Below are 15,919 nucleotides of genomic sequence, written 5' to 3' on the forward strand. Positions count from 1 at the left end.
AACCAAGAAGGCATATTTGGGCCAGAGAAGGCCAAGCAGAAACATCACTGCACCGCTGAAATAGAACAGGGTCACCACAACAGTCTAAATTTGGTGATTAAAATAGGTGTGTCCCCTGGTGAGCCAGAGGAAGCAAAGTATACTGAAACCAAAGCAAAATCTTGTTAAGGACCAGCTTCAGAAGTAGAACCAGCCCTTACCAGTGCAAGGAGTTGTTACTGTCAAACAGCTATAGTAAAGCTTACAAACAAAGGCAGTTCAGAAGAGCGTTCACCCTAAAAGCAGCAAATGCTGCTTATATCATAGCAGAGAGCCACAACAGATGTGCCTTTTCCACTTCCTGTTTTGCAGTAAATAATTTTGACTGGTCTTGCTGTTTGTTGAAGAAATGCTTGATTTCCAAACTTACTCGTATTTGTAGCTCCTTCGCAATCTGTCGAAGCTGTTGCATGTCAAAGAGATTGTTGTAAGTTCTCTCTGCGATACTGTTAAGGGCAGAAACAAATCTTTTTGCTTGTGACCGATTGCTCATCCCAGACCCATGCTGTGAACGTTCAAAGTCCAGTTTTCCAAATTCATCTGAGTAGGTTCCCAACATGCTAAAAAAATATTAAAAAAAGAACAACAGGAAGTAAAAGTAAGAGTGCATTAATGAAACATAACTGCTTGAGAAAGCTTTCAGAAGCCACATAGTGACTTTCTTACTAGGGGATGGTTTCCTATCTAGGGAGCTTAGACTAAGCATCTGTCCAAATCACTTTTAAATTGTTCAGCTGCAACAACAGAGGCCACATAGGAAACCATCCCTTAGTAAGAAAGTCACTATCTAGGGAGCTTAGACTAAGCATCTGTCCAAATCACTTTTAAATTGTTCAGCTGCAACAACAGAGAGTAATCACACAAGAGATAAAACTTTTGGCAGCACCTCATGTCTAAGTGACTGTGCACTGACAGATATAGCTGCTACAGTGACACAGCTCAAAGGCCTAAGCAATCATACACAACTTCGGGCTGCTACCAGTTTTTGAAGAAGAGTTAACAAATCTGAGTATTAGTATCAATGGGCCTAAACTTGAAAAAGTAATTTCTTCACTGTGTTTGAGTATCTGTATTAAAAAAGAAGTCTTTGAATGAACAACACTGTAATGCTTTATTTATTTTTAAAGCAGTGTGCATTACCTATATTTCATTATTTCTATTACGTCCTCAGCATCTTCCTTAGTAGATTTCTCCCTTAATTCCAGCCTTGATCGTGCCTTAAAACAAAACAAAAACCCCACAATTGTATATTTAAGATATTACAGCTGACATGGAAAAAGGCTACAATTGTCCTACAACGAGCACAAATTTTAGGAGCGAGATAGAACCTGAGGCTACAGGATATAGAAGATTCCCTTTTTTTGGATAGCGCTTCAAAGTAATCTCCTTCATGCTTGCATTATTAAGCTGTAGCTTGGAGTTTATTTTCTTTTTAACAGTATATTCTTGGGAAGTAGGAGATCACAAATAGTGTTATTAAGGCATAGCATTAGGGAAAACAGGAACAGTTTAAGTTCAAGATGGGCAGCAGCTAGTTCTTGCCTGCACCTACTTTTTCCCCTTTTGGGAGAATGAGATAGATTATCTTTCCACCCCTTCAAGGGTGTTTTAATTTAAGACTCTTTAAGCATCAGTAATTCTTAAGCATTTGTAAGTCTCTTGCATAGTCACTTTTTTTTTAAGCACAACAAAAAAAAAGCACAGCCAAAGCTGTCAAAAGTTATAGGATGTCACTAGTAGTTTAGGAATAATCTCTTTGCTTACAGTCTCTTAATTCCATAAACCTTAAATTTACCTCTGTAAGTCGAATCAGAGATTCTAGCTGCCTCGTGGTGATTGGTGCACTGTCTACTCCTTGGTTCTGTTTACGGAGCTCAAGGTAGAATTCCTGGAGGACCTGAGCAGCTTCTGGAGATAAAGTTGGGTGAACATACTGCCGAGCATATCCAACGTACTTCCTCAGCAGCTGATGTGGAATGGCATCAAAGTTTTCTCCTGGTAAGATCTAACCAAATTACAAAGAGGTTAGATTTCTGTCTGTGAGAACACTATACAATAAAAATTTTAATATAAAATCTTCATCTTCTATGCTTTATCTGGTGAAATCTTCACTCTAAGAGCTTTAGTGTTTCATATATGAACCGTGTACTTAAAAAAGTACATATACTATGCTTAGCCATGTAGTTAAACACACTTGTCCATTTCAGAAAAAGCAGACAAAGCTTCTCATTTGCAATGATAAGAAGTGACAAATATGATTTAATTGTATCAATAAATCTTTCTCAAAAAAGAGAAAATCCAGTTTCCCAGTTGTTACAAGATATATCTCCACAGAAGATTAAACCATCACTGCTGACATCCCATTTCCAAAAGTACATGGATTTAGCTCCAGTAGGGATTTGTTTACACAGTGCTTTATTCAGATTCAGTACTTCACAGCACATTGTGTTAAATCAAATTACATCCAGTCTAGTTTTGTAGCTCTTTATTGAAATTTAACACAGCAAATTTGCTTTAGGGCATCTCATACAAAGTATCTTCTCACTACCGCAATCCAAAAAAACCACCCAAAACAAACCAGGTCAGCTAATAAATTATCTTCTGTGTGGCAATGAAGATGGCTTGAGACACATCTTTAGTAGCTCCAGCAGGGTGGGTAATGTTAGCTACAACAGACAACTGATAGAAACTGATGACTGGAGCCTTAAATGCTCCCTCTTTAATTTAGAGCCAATTATCATGAGAAGAATGGGAGTGGGAGACTGAGGACATCCAGCAGATCAGGGTTGCCAAGTCCCAATGCAAAGAATATCACAGGAAGAGGCATAGCAACAGTCACAAAGACAAGTCCTACCTTTAGTCTTTGAAGCAGTGGTCGATCTGAAACAACTTCAAGAACAGAGCGATCCTGCGTGTTGGTACGAGTCACAACAGCACTGCTGCATGCTGCCTGCTTTCCAGCTCGGATTGCCATCACGTGCTCAGACAGCAAGTGATCATGATCTTCATTTGGGGTGTCCAGCAAAATGAAAACTAAATCAAATCTTGACAGTAAGGCACTCCCCATTCTAGAGTAAAGACAAGAAAACCACACCATGCTTGTAAAAAAAGTGGTAAAAACTACAGCAACTCTCCTCCACTTCAAAGACATCTAGAAAGTCCTGTGCCATTCTTTCAGAATAAAGTAGAACAGCAATTTCTCTCAAAAGCCACAAAAAATTGTTACACTAAGTTTGTGTTCAAGCTCCAGGAAACTCAAAAGCAATTATATACAAACTACAAGACTGCCAGAAGCACCTGCTCCTGAATGTGAACTATATCAGCAGCATTTCAGAAAATGCTCACTTTAAGTTTTCAGACACTGTTTTGGCTTTGTTATAATGTCCTCCAACTGGGTTTGCTGCAGCAACAATAGACGTCCGAGCTGGCAAACTGCAAACGATGCCAGCCTTGGCAAGGCTGATACTTTGCTGCTCCATGGCTTCCAACAAAGCCTGGTGCTGGTTTCCCATCTTATCAAATTCATCTATTCCACAAATACCTGGAAGCAATTAACACAAGAAAAAAGACTTATTAGAGAACACATTAACTGATGGACAAGTTTATCCTACAATCCAGTGCTGATTGTACAATCTATCAGATTGTATGTTACAATCCATCAGAAGTCCAACCTAGAGTCCTAGGGACTGCAGGAGACATTGGACCAAGTCTCCATTTCAGCAAGGTTTGTTTTAATTTCACATTGCCGCTGCTGAACTGTTACGAAGTTGGTCTGGCTCACAGAGGCAGTGTTTTGATTACACATTAAGATGCCAAAACAAGCTTTTTAAAAATAGAAATAATGACAAATATCATAAGCCAGCTATTTTTCAAAAATAGTAAGAATCCAGTAGCTGCCATTCAGTCAGATTCCTCAACACAGAAATCCTAGTTCTTTGGCACATTAAGAAAGGCTGGTATGTGAATTGTAGAACTCCAGTTTCCTACACATCCTAAGCTCTAGGAAAGCAGAAACCACCTCCAAAGTCACGGGAGAAGCTCATACCTTCCCAAGACGTGGAAAGCCAATATCATACTTCAAATTCACATTTTTAGTCCATGATTCTGCAAACACTATAGTTAACCTTACACTCAGCAGCATATCCCCCCCCCCACACACATTTGTTCATGCAAAACCTGTAGCATTACAAATATTACCTTGATCTCCAAGCACTAAAGCACCAGCTTCCAAGGCAAAATCTCCAGAAGCACCATCTCTAGACAGTGTAACAGTCAGGCCAGAACTGGTAGAAGTATTACCGCAAACATACACACCTCGAGGAGCAATGTTACACACTGCCTAGAAGAGAAATAAGTATTTTTTTCCCTCTCCAAGGTGAAGAATTTCATAAGCCTTATTCTAGAGAAACAATTAAAACTAAACCCAAATTTGCTTCTTTCTACTTAACGTGGCCCAACAGTAAAGTTCTAGCTCCTTGCAACCCCAAGAGACATACTCCTGCAAAACAGTACAAATAACTTTGGCCACAATACTTGCAGCACAGCCATATCTGTGTGTTATCAAGACTGCTAGGACCCTGGGCACAGCACTTACATTTCAAAGTATGCTGCAATGCTTGGGGACATGCTGTCCACTACAGAACTGCAGCTCTGTAGTTTCTTTATTTCCAGACCCCAAAGTCTGTTTAGACTAACATTTTGTCCTAGTGCCCAATACAAGCTGCTTCAGAGGAAGCATGCATAGTTCTCCCCACAGCTAGGGCATAAAGGACAGTCCTTGTCTTCTTCATGCCTCCAGTATCCAGAGAACAGCTTTCAATTTGAACTAGAAAAGCAAAGCATGGCAAACTTGAACACAGACATGTTGCAGTTAAATTTGCCTAGAATACAGTTATGACTGGATTTTCCCAGTAAATCTCCATAGTTACTGGTGCCTCGGTTTTATTTAAAAGATACACCTGAAGCATACTTGTTGAGTACCAGATATGTGAGAGGTGCTGAGTATTGATTTAAATAAACAACCAAACAAAAAAAAAAAGTCTCCTCCACAAAGCTTTAGTTTTCTCCTTGGGAATTTTTTTTTCTGTGACGGTGATGACTGAGAGGAGCCTTGTGTCAGGGTCTTAACTGAGGAACAGATTACTATCTTTTCTTGAATGGCATTCCATTATTTAGTAACAATGTGAAAAAAACAAATAATCTACTGTATGCTAGAGAGTCCCCATTCAGTAAAAAAAAAATAAAAATAATTGTTTGCCAAGATGCTTGCATACTTCAGTTAAGTTATTGCAAATCATATCCTAACATAACATGTCCACAACAGAAACATTCAGACTTTTTAAATGAGGTATGCAATGCTGCGTATCTAGGTGAACTCTGTCCCTCTTCTGCTTCACAGTAACATGGGAAAAGACATGGAACTTTAAAACCACTCAGTTTAACTAAGATAAAAAGATCCTACTACTAACTGAATTTGTCAAAGTCATGCAAAAATACCTACAAAGATTAAAACTCAAACTAGCAGCAGGTCCCTTTCCCAAAAAGGGGAGATCTGTGCTAGCAACATAGAAATAGGGTGAGAGAATGGAAGTAAACTGCACTGAAGGTGAGTGACATGGTATTTAAATTTGCATTAGTTCCAAGAGTGTACTTTATTTGTCAATGGATCAGATAAATGAAAATAGGAAGGAGTGAAACTCCTCACCGGGGAAAAGGGTTGGTGAAAAAACTATATAAGGGCAGGACAGCAAGCCTAGACTTGAAAGCCCACAGGTTTTGGTGCATTTTAACAGGCCTGATCCCTTCTGCAAGGCTTCCTGGAAGTAGAGGACAGCAGCGGACCCCTTTGGGTACTCTCCTATATTTGAGGCATCCTACCTGAAAAGATAGCTCCAGCCAGGCTCAAGCAACCCTTTGGTCTTAGCACAGCTATCCTACCCTGCTTACAAGAAGTCAAGATAGCAAGGAAGTAGAGAAAAATGCAATCAGACAATAGAAATAAAAATAAACTCATACTTGCAACATCTGACTTTTTCCTAATCCTGGATCTCCAACGACCAGAACATGTGGATCTCCTCTCACTGGGATTCTGTTCTTGTCATCTACAAACTTCTGACATCCTCCAAATAACGCCAGGGCCAAACCTGCCTTTACAATCTGTGGTGGCACATACCAACATTAATAAGTATTTGATCATGGTGACCAATAGTGACAGCCCCCTAGAATTGTCTGTAATAACCCTTTCCTTCTGGATGGCTGAACTTGGGTATATAAGACTGCTGCCTCCTTGTCACTGAAAGTGACTGAGTCAGTCACTTGTAAATACAGTCCCTGCCCCTTCCCCCCACCCCAGATAATCTTTATAAATCCTTTAGGAGTTTAGGAGTTGCAGCATAAACACTTCAAGCTGAAGTTGCAAGCAGAGCTGTTAAATTACTTACCTCATGGCCATAGATAGCAGGGCAAAGAGAGCTGAAAAAAATAAAGAACACTGTAACATAAGTGGAATATAAATCTTGTATTACTATTAAATAATCACTTGGTCTGTCTCTCATCATACAATACTTCTATAAGCATATAAAACTTCTGGCTAGCTGTTGCTGAATTTCTAACAGAATCAGTTTAAATCAGCAGCATCAAATTTCTTGAAATTTTCAGATAACCAGATATGCTTAAGATAAGAAAAGCCTTTCATCTGAGTTTATACAAACACAGAGGAGAACCAGTTTCCCAGTGATTTCTGCAACCATTCTTATCTTAATCAAGTAACTACCTCTAACCTTTCTTTTAAATGTGCAAGTTTTCATATTCTTTGACTCCACTAGGAGGGCCTGAGGGACACTCCAGCTAGAAGAGTACTTCTCCATCTGAACTGAGGGTCTTTCACACCCTCTGCTCAGTTCTTGCACCTCTTTCCTCTGCTGTAGAAAAGCAGAGCGGAGAGCAAAACAGTACTCAGGAGCTGAATTTACTCAGTGAGGAGCAAAATTAATTAATTGCTTTTTTTAGCCATAGATTTCTGTCTCAGTGTGGAACTAAAACACTCGTAACTTCCCTGTATCCTTACAGGGAATCCCTCCCAAAGTCCTAACATCCCCACTGTTCTCCCAAGTCCCTTGCCCAGTAAAGTCTGTTAAATCTCTCCGGTATCTCTTGCACAAGCCTTAGACATTTCATAGCTTTAAGATTAGCTGTGACGTTTGTCTGAAGTTGGTCATGCTGATTCAGAAGCCTTTTCCTAGACCTAGTCTAGGTCTGACACAACTTACTTCACGATAAGCCTGAACAAATTTTCCTCAGCTTGAATTTCTTGAACAGCGTAAAGGTCTTTAAGTGAAAACTCCATGAAAGATCTTTGAAAAGTCTCATCATCAAAATTCTTTGTTTTCTGTCCTTTACTGTTGCTGACAGAATTTGCCTCAATGTACAGCAAGAACATACACTTGTCATTCTTACTTTTAGAAGCTCCTGTTAGAAAAATTGAGAAAGGATGAAGGAATATTTTTTATAGCATTAAGTACAGATGTTACTTAAAAATGGCATAGGGTAATTCAGAAATATTACATATGGTTATGTGAAAAATGTTCATATTTAAGTAACTAAACATGTACACTTTCAAAAATTGATGCAAAGTTTCTAGCTACATTTGTTCTTTAAGTTCCCTCCATTTAGGTACACAATAAAATATTTTGCTGGATTAGGACGGTATGCATATAAAGAGAATTCTCCCCCAGAATAAATGAAGTTTTACAGGAATTTTAAATTATTACATTATTCTAGTCAAAAAAAGATGAATATAAAATGTTTCCATCAATATTCAGCAGAAAAAAAATCCATAGTGCAAAAGAATTAAACATGTAGCTTAATAAATAACAATTCTCTATATTCCCCAATGATTAGTGAGCAGAGAATACGGTCTCACAGTAAATCAGTACTGCAGTTCTCTAGTTCTCTGCTATATATTCTATTACAGGTGTGCACAACATATTTCTTCATCTTAGGGTAAAAAAAAAAAAAAAAAAAAAAGAAAACCAGACAAAAGAAGGTGTAAAATTTCGCCAGGGAGGACTAAGTCAAGAAAGATAACACTCCTTCACAGCAGTGTGACAGTTTTCCTACTCTTTGAAGGAGATGTTAAAGGGACAAGGTTAAGCAAATGAGGAGTCTCAGTAAGACTTCAGGAAATAAGGATGTCCCCCCCGCCTTAGTGGTCCAGAGAAAGCTTTCCGATCAGCTGATATTCTAACACATCAGACTGGCACTTCAGATTCAGGACCACAGCTGTGTATAGACCAGCAAGTAGGTTGCAAGACCCCCTCTGCATCAGTGGACGTTAGAGACAGTGCGCCTCTTACACAGCACTGCTTCTGGATTTTTCAAAATAACTTGTTATAAAAATGTGGGAACTTCTGAAGACATGTATAGTTAATGCATTTACAACTTGGAGAGCTCAAATTAAGGGAGACAAATGTTTTTCTTCTTATGTAATCACTAGAAAAATCCCAAATTCTCAAATTATGTATTTTACCTTCGTCAGTGCTTGCCACCTTTACTATCCCTGTAATTGTGACCATATCTCCTGGGACACAGCTGTCCACAAGATCTTGAACTAGTTCACACTCAATTGTGCGAGGGATTCGGCCTGTTTCTCGTTGATCATCTGACATGAGCTCCTGCACCCTGCAAAACACAAAGTGAGCATACATTCCACACATAGCAATTCCAATTCAATTACCGCATACAAGATTTGCACCTCTTTGCTCCCAACCAATCCTTTCCAAATTGAAAAGGGAGACAGCAGAAATGCCCTAATAAACTCTAAAAACAGCCGTGCTCAATTTGGAGAAACAGACTTTTTCAGTTCAGACTTTAATAAGTGCATACACATTATGCATAAAAACCAGAAAGACAATAACTCCAGAAATAATAAAAGTTGAAGTTCAGATTTTCCAGCACTGATGAGCATATTCGTGTAGAAATAAGTACAGTACGTGAAATAAGATGGACCTCATATAAACAAATTAAGAGGTCAGACATCATAGCCCTGATGAACGGCTTAATTGACATTTTAACCCTAGCAAAGCCCAAGAAATTCCTCAGACCATAACAAGAACAGTAGCTCACTCTTTGGATAGTTGTAAAAGGCTAGCAAGTAACAAGTTCTTTGAAAGGCTTCAGTTGGCTCTGCACTTGGAGCTCTGCTAGTTTTCCTTGGAGCTCAGTCAAGCTTTTCTTAAGCTGTGATAAACAGCACCCTCTAGAGCTGCTGGCAAGAATGTCAGCGCTATTTTTTAATGAATTTTTAAATTAGCTTTATAACAGAACATTAATAAAGAAAAACATATTTAGATGCCATTTGGCACAATAAGACATTTGATACAGACCACTTGAACTTACAGAATCTGAAAGCAACAAGTGGGAAAAATTAAGCAGAGTCCTGTTTTTTCCAAGCTGACACGCTTACTGTCGTAAACTAACAGGATGAACAAGAAACAAACACATCAAACTCTTCTCAATGTAAATTATGGGGCAATAATAGTAGGATGGTCATAGCACTGATAGCCCACAGTAGGATGGAAGTGATGAAAACCAGACCCACTGTCCACCTTCCTACACTTTAACACTGCTGATTTCTGTGGAAACAGGGACTCGTTCCCCCATAGCAAAGGTCTCACAAATCTTAGGCATACCTACTTGCCAGTTAGACATTGAAAGCAGACAAATGGGCAGGCACAGCACTATTTTCTTCTACTGAATGTACCTTAAGGACTGGGGGACACAATATCACTTCAAACTAAGGTTTTTAACCTCAAATTTAGTTTCAGTTCATTCAACACTCACAGCTGACTAATGTAGCCTGATAGGGCTTTTCTAGCTGACTTACAGCTCATTAAAGGGAATCATTAAATAATAGATGCAATTAGAAATGATCAAGAAAAGCTGCAAAGAGCACAAACTGAATGTTTCTCAAAGAACTCAGTCATGGTAGAAGAATTTCCAAGAAGCTATTATATTGGGTAGGGTTAATACACAAAGTATACTAATGCTCAGATAAAACCACTGCTATGTAATACGAATTATGAAGAGTGCTTGCCATAAAAGAATAAGATTACCAAAATTACAGTGTAACACGGAATAAGCCATCCTGTCACATTACATTTTTGTGTGGAAGGAAAGACATGCTTACTTAACAGACTGCCAGTCCACTGTAGTGGTTAAAGGAGAGCTTCTGTCAGCTGTGAAGGATCTGCCACGGCACTCAGGAACAAGGCACTGTAACAACAGTAATTCTAATTCATTCTCAACCTTTTTTAAAATCATGATTTGAAATTGCCTTACTTGATTTACAAAAAATAAAAAAAACACCTAAAAAAACCCAAGAGAGCAAAGCAATGTGATTCATTAACACTACTTCAGGAAAAACGCTAGTTAAATTAGCACTACAAATTAGCTCATACATACTTAATGAAGAGCTATCAAGCACACACACCTGAACCCTGACTCATAGTTGCTAGAGCAAATACAGCTGAATTGTATGATCTCCCTGGTGAACTGGTTTGAGTTTTTGGGTGTTGGGGGGGGGAAGAGGAGGTTGTGGGTGGTTTTTTGTGGGGGGGTTTGTTCGTTGGATTTGGTGGGGTTTTTTTTGGTTGATTTTTTTTTGGTGTTTGTTTTGATAGGTTGGTTTGTGGGGGTTTTGTTTGTTTTTTTTTTTGTTTGTTTGTTTGTTTTAATACTTGCACACGTTGCAGAGGAGATTATTTTTTCCACTTCAGCACATCAGGTAACAAAAACAATAGGGCACTGTCATATGTCTAATGATTTTTTAAATCCGGATAAAAACCAGTTAAAACTAAAATAGAAAGTTCTAAACAAAACCCACAAAAACCCCAGTCTAAGCACAGAAACCACCACAGCAAGGTGGAGGGGGCTTTTTAAACATAACTGGTCATATTGAAATTAAAAGGTTTTTGGGTTTTTTTTCTAGATTTAAGGGAGTTTCTGCATACTGCTTTTGTTTCAAAAAAAAAAATACATTTTTGTCAAGTAACAAGGGTATGCAGTAATACAAAACTGCATGGTAAATTATTTTTTTTTAATGTGTCAGTTGGTTAACCTAGCTTTCAACATTATTTGTTTTTTTTTTTAATACTAGTGGTGCTGCTTTTTGTCAAATCACTACAGATAAGGGAAAAGTATGAAGTTAAATGGTTTTAACTTACCTTAGTAGGAAGGGTATACTTTCCGTCAGGTAGAGGAACACCTTGAACATCTCCACATGTGCCGCATACAAAAGCCAGCTTAGTGCACAGAGGCTTAATGTTACTGACACGCACAACAGTACCACGCAAGGCAATATATTTTCCATAGCAGTTGGCCCGAACATTTTTCAGCTGAGTTAGTGGATCATAATTGTACACCCTACAAAAAAGTTAAGCATTAACATTTTGAAAGCTTACCATACTTAAATGAAGACAAAAAAAAACCCAAAAACACCCAACCCCAAGACCCCACCAAACCTAAACAAACAAAAAAATTCCATACCCAACAACAGAAAATGTTTACACACCAATTACTAACAGAGAAAATATTAGAAATATTTTGTCTGTGGACCCATGGCATAGTCTTTGATTCCTGTTCTAGAAAGCAGCGCAACAGTATTCCCCAAGTGCTTATACCTCAACATCTGTAGTTTGTGTAGATATATATATAGCAACACCACCTTCCTGTAAGCAACTGAGATTAGCGATACAACACAAGTTACTTTATATTCATCTAGAACTATCTCTCGGAATTATTTCAGACTAAGACCAGAGTTTATACTTGCTTCACGAAAGGATCAAAATTTATTATGCCTATGCTCTAAAAGGAAATGCGAGTTTTCATGTTTCAGGGACATGAGAACCTGTCATCAGGTACAACACACTGCACCTTGTTAAGGATAACAAAGAATATCTAGTCAAATAATTCAGAATAACAAGCTTTAAACAGAATCATTTATCACGGAATAGACCTCATGAGATTGTCTAGTCTAACCCCCCTCCTCAAGCAGGGTCAGCTATGGCAGGTTGCCCAGGTACGTGTCCAGTTGAGTTTTGAATATGTTCACCAACAGAGAATGCACAACTTCTCACAGTAAAATAGCATTTTCTTTTGTTCACATGGAATTTTAAGTGTTTTAATTTGTACCCACTGTCCCTTGTCCTGTCACTGGGCACCAATGAGAAGAGTCCAGCTCCTAAAATCCAGGGTTTTCCTTGCTCCCTCCACTTAGGACCCTGAACACCACCACCTCATTGTTCAGCCCTGCCTGTGATGCAGAAACATTTTTGGAGCATGATATTTTATTGACTTACTGAATACTTTCCTCTACAGGATAATGGTCCATAACTGTCTCTTAGAATTTGAGAGCTTGTATATACCTTTTTTTTGGCCATAGGTTTTTCCTAAATACATTCTACTGTATAATTAAAAGGGTGCAGTTTTCTAACAATGCAAAACCTGAAAAATATATTGTAGTGTGACAAACCCTCAAATTAAATCCACCTGCTGTGCATGGTGCTTTCCCATTTCAAGCCAGGACTAGCAGGGAATGAAAAAAAAACCAAACCCAAAATGCAAATAGGGCTTATACTCCCAGTTCCCATCAGACTCCTGAAGTCTGAGACACCATTGCTTCTTATAAAGAAAATAAAATTGTGTGATGGACTTGTTTCATTAAGAACTCAAAGGAAGTAACATTTTTAAAATTATAACAATAATTATGATTCTTGTAAGTACATGCTTATTCAGAATTAGTGTAACCTCAGCTTATTTATTTCAAATTAAATTTTGATTAATTAGAGTTAATATTCTTGAGACTTTCATACCAGTAATCACTGAATGGCTTTAAGCTAATATGAAGTACCATATCATCATACATCACTGTCAAAACATCCATACAAGGAATAATAAATAGTACCAGTTGGAGTTTAGGTCCACACCCTTCAAATCAACTTCTTTACAATGACAAACCTTTTGCTAACAAAAGGCTAGATCACGCCTTCCTAACTTCTACAGTAAACAGCAGAAATTTAAATACATTTCTCTGTTTTCAATCAATATGATTCACAGAATAGTTGTTCTACTTATAAGTTACTTTTCTATTTATCAGCTTTTCTAGTTACAAGCTGTTTCTTCACCTTATACACACGTTTCATTTCGCTTTTGTCTTCACAACGGTCTAGACTTTGTCATGGTGAAGAGAAAAAGCAAAATATTCTTCTGGAAATATCTTCAGAGTCAAATCCCCCAATAAAATAAGAAAGCCTTCAGCACCACACACAGACACTGGCAGCCATTAGACAGGAGGCAAATAGATCCTCCTGAACACAAAACAAATACTCAACACCCATTACCTAGCATGAATGAGAGGCACATTTATTATAGGTTCTCCATCAAGCGGTAATCCTTCCTGCACCTGCAGCTCTGCAGCATGCCTTTCAAGGTCCTTTGTTAGCACCTAGACAGAACAGAAAGGCAGACACTGATGTAGCATCCACACAACATGGATTTGGTTTGCTGTTAAATTTGATTACCATCCCTTCTGATCAGCCCCACTGCTGAAATCTAAAGAGCCCTCTGCTGTCCAGTGACCTCTGTTAAACTGTTTTTCTGCTTCTGAACTGTTTTAAGCTTTATTTTAAGGGGAATTTAAATTCCACACATTTGTTGTGTTTGCTTCTTTAATTAAAAAAAAATATGTGTCGATATGTGGTATTTTGACTAAAGCACAAACACCTGAGAACTTGCCTGTCAACAAGCAGTGAAATGCTACTTGGAGACATTGAACAGAGTCCGGAGTTCTTGAATCTCTGCTCACCATTCACCCACCAGCTGCATGAGGTGGGACACACCTCATGTAACTCACAATACATTAATAAAACAGGAGTTTGAACTCTCTGTTAAATAAGCGTTAGAGCTACATTTAGTTTTAGTCAAGTGCTTTGATAATGAATAAGGAAAATGCACTAAGACCAAAGCATTTCCAAAGCATGATTTTGTAAGCCATACAGAAATGATGAAGAGATGGAAGAGCTTGAGTTTTGAATAAACAGTATATTTCCGTAAGACAGAAAACCAGAGATTTGGGGTTTATAACATAATTACCTTTAAGTCACACTGATTCTTTTGCATTGTGAGGGTTATGCTTCTGTGTATTAGGACATGATATTTACCTGATGAATTGCCAAACCCATACAGTGCAGTATTTTCTCAGGCATATCCCTTAGTTCAGTAGATATATTTGGTATTGATTTAGTTAATTCTCTGTCTTGCACCAGCTCCTTATAATCCACAAGAATACTTCCTTTTCTTTCTATTTCATCCTGTAAAACATTATAAGTTATTAAATACACTTCAAATTACAACACATCCAAATCATGTCACATACATTTCATATCTGTGATGGAGATTATTTTTGATAAATACTTAAAAACTGTAATGTTATTGTATCAACAATAGGTTGTGAAGTGGAGGTGTTTTGTTTTCCTTTTACCTTATCATAAAGCTCAATGCGTTGCATGAAAAACTTTTCAAAGGCTTGAGTCTTCTGGACAAAAGGAGACTTGTCAGCATAAGCTAATTAGAAATACATTAGTAATTGACAAAAATAATTAAATCTCACAAAATAAACAAACAATTTCTCTTCCATTATTTTTCTGCATTCCAAAACTGAGGAAGGTGATGAATCACTAGAGTATCACAGTAATATTCTGTTATAAGACCTGTATAGAACAGAACTTTGTCTAAGATGACACAGGACAAGCACAGGACAAGCACAAGGTCAAGAGAAGTACAGCAGAGGTATGTATATTCCAGTCTTTGATAGACTGCAAGTTTTATGTGGCTAACTGAACAGAGTTAAGAAAGCTTGTATCTTACACTATTCCTTTTCAAGGTTTGGAGCCCACAAAGAATACAGCATGCCACCAGAACAAAAGTTCTGCTGTACTCACATTTTTATATAACAAATATGAATTTCTGTTGAACTTCTTCCCTCTACTTATAACCTGCTCTAGAGAAAATGGAATAAAATACTCTCTACACATGATTTTTGGTCTAAAAATACCTTCAGAGAAATAAAGTTTCCAGCCCTTATAGGGAATAAACCGGTCCAACGTTGACTGAACTAGTCGAGATTTTACTAAAAAAAAATAAAATAAAACAGGGATCAAAACAATGTGGACACTAAGACTTCTCAAGTTGAGTTCTCAGTGATTCTTTTGACCACCGAGAGACAAACAGCTGTAATTGCTTCAGCGATAAAGCACTATGGCTTCAGAGAACAGGGAGAAGCCCAGGAGCTGACTCACCAGGTTCAGGCATTTTTCTCCAGGTTACTTTCTGTCCTCTGCCTCGCCATCCTCCTCGCCACCCCTGAAAGCCTCTTCCCCGGACGCATGCCTTGGCTCCGAGGTCCCTACTCATCTCGCTCTGGAGGCGCGAGTTTTGGGACACGACGGCAAACTGAGCTAAAGGGACAGAAATTTAAATTTAATTATTTGCCGAGGGACTGTAGCTGCGGGGCTAGGAGCGAAGGCCCTGAGAAGGATCAGGCCTCCTTCTCCCCACCACAGCGTCCGGGAGGGGAACAAAGACGATCCCCGGAAATGATGGGACGAAACAACAACACCATCAACCTCCCTCAGCAACAACCACCGCTTGCGAGACCTTTTGTCCCACACGTGGCACCGTAACGCCTCCACAGCCCCCTGAGGAGACAGGGAAACCCTCTTCCCCCCCCTCAGCGTTCTATTTTGGCGCCGATCCCTTACTTCCGGCTCTGCAACCAATCCCGAGGGAGCATGCGGCGTCGCCATGGAGCAGGAGGCGTGACTCT

General features: G+C 38.6%; 1 protein-coding gene across 1 annotated transcript in view; it reads right to left on the reverse strand.

Moving 5' to 3' along the window:
* MCM8 (minichromosome maintenance complex component 8) overlaps positions 1-15,507 on the reverse strand; it is a 16,446-nt gene extending 939 nt beyond the window's left edge. The window contains exons 1-17 of the mRNA XM_010079963.1: positions 15,393-15,507; positions 15,149-15,223; positions 14,576-14,658; positions 14,256-14,405; positions 13,437-13,540; positions 11,262-11,460; positions 10,226-10,311; positions 8,567-8,718; positions 7,308-7,506; positions 6,480-6,510; positions 6,055-6,195; positions 4,237-4,378; positions 3,385-3,580; positions 2,894-3,107; positions 1,835-2,044; positions 1,180-1,256; positions 410-599 (exon numbers count right to left, since the gene is read on the reverse strand). Of these exons, the coding sequence (XP_010078265.1) occupies positions 410-599; positions 1,180-1,256; positions 1,835-2,044; positions 2,894-3,107; positions 3,385-3,580; positions 4,237-4,378; positions 6,055-6,195; positions 6,480-6,510; positions 7,308-7,506; positions 8,567-8,718; positions 10,226-10,311; positions 11,262-11,460; positions 13,437-13,540; positions 14,256-14,405; positions 14,576-14,658; positions 15,149-15,223; positions 15,393-15,507 (2,364 nt within the window). The remainder of the gene's footprint in view (positions 1-409; positions 600-1,179; positions 1,257-1,834; positions 2,045-2,893; positions 3,108-3,384; positions 3,581-4,236; positions 4,379-6,054; positions 6,196-6,479; positions 6,511-7,307; positions 7,507-8,566; positions 8,719-10,225; positions 10,312-11,261; positions 11,461-13,436; positions 13,541-14,255; positions 14,406-14,575; positions 14,659-15,148; positions 15,224-15,392) is intronic.
* Positions 15,508-15,919: the final 412 nt, after the last annotated feature.

The sequence above is a fragment of the Pterocles gutturalis genome, unplaced genomic scaffold (genome assembly GCF_000699245.1).
Source record: "Pterocles gutturalis isolate BGI_N339 unplaced genomic scaffold, ASM69924v1 scaffold40184, whole genome shotgun sequence".
NCBI classification, from domain to species: domain Eukaryota; kingdom Metazoa; phylum Chordata; class Aves; order Pterocliformes; family Pteroclidae; genus Pterocles; species Pterocles gutturalis.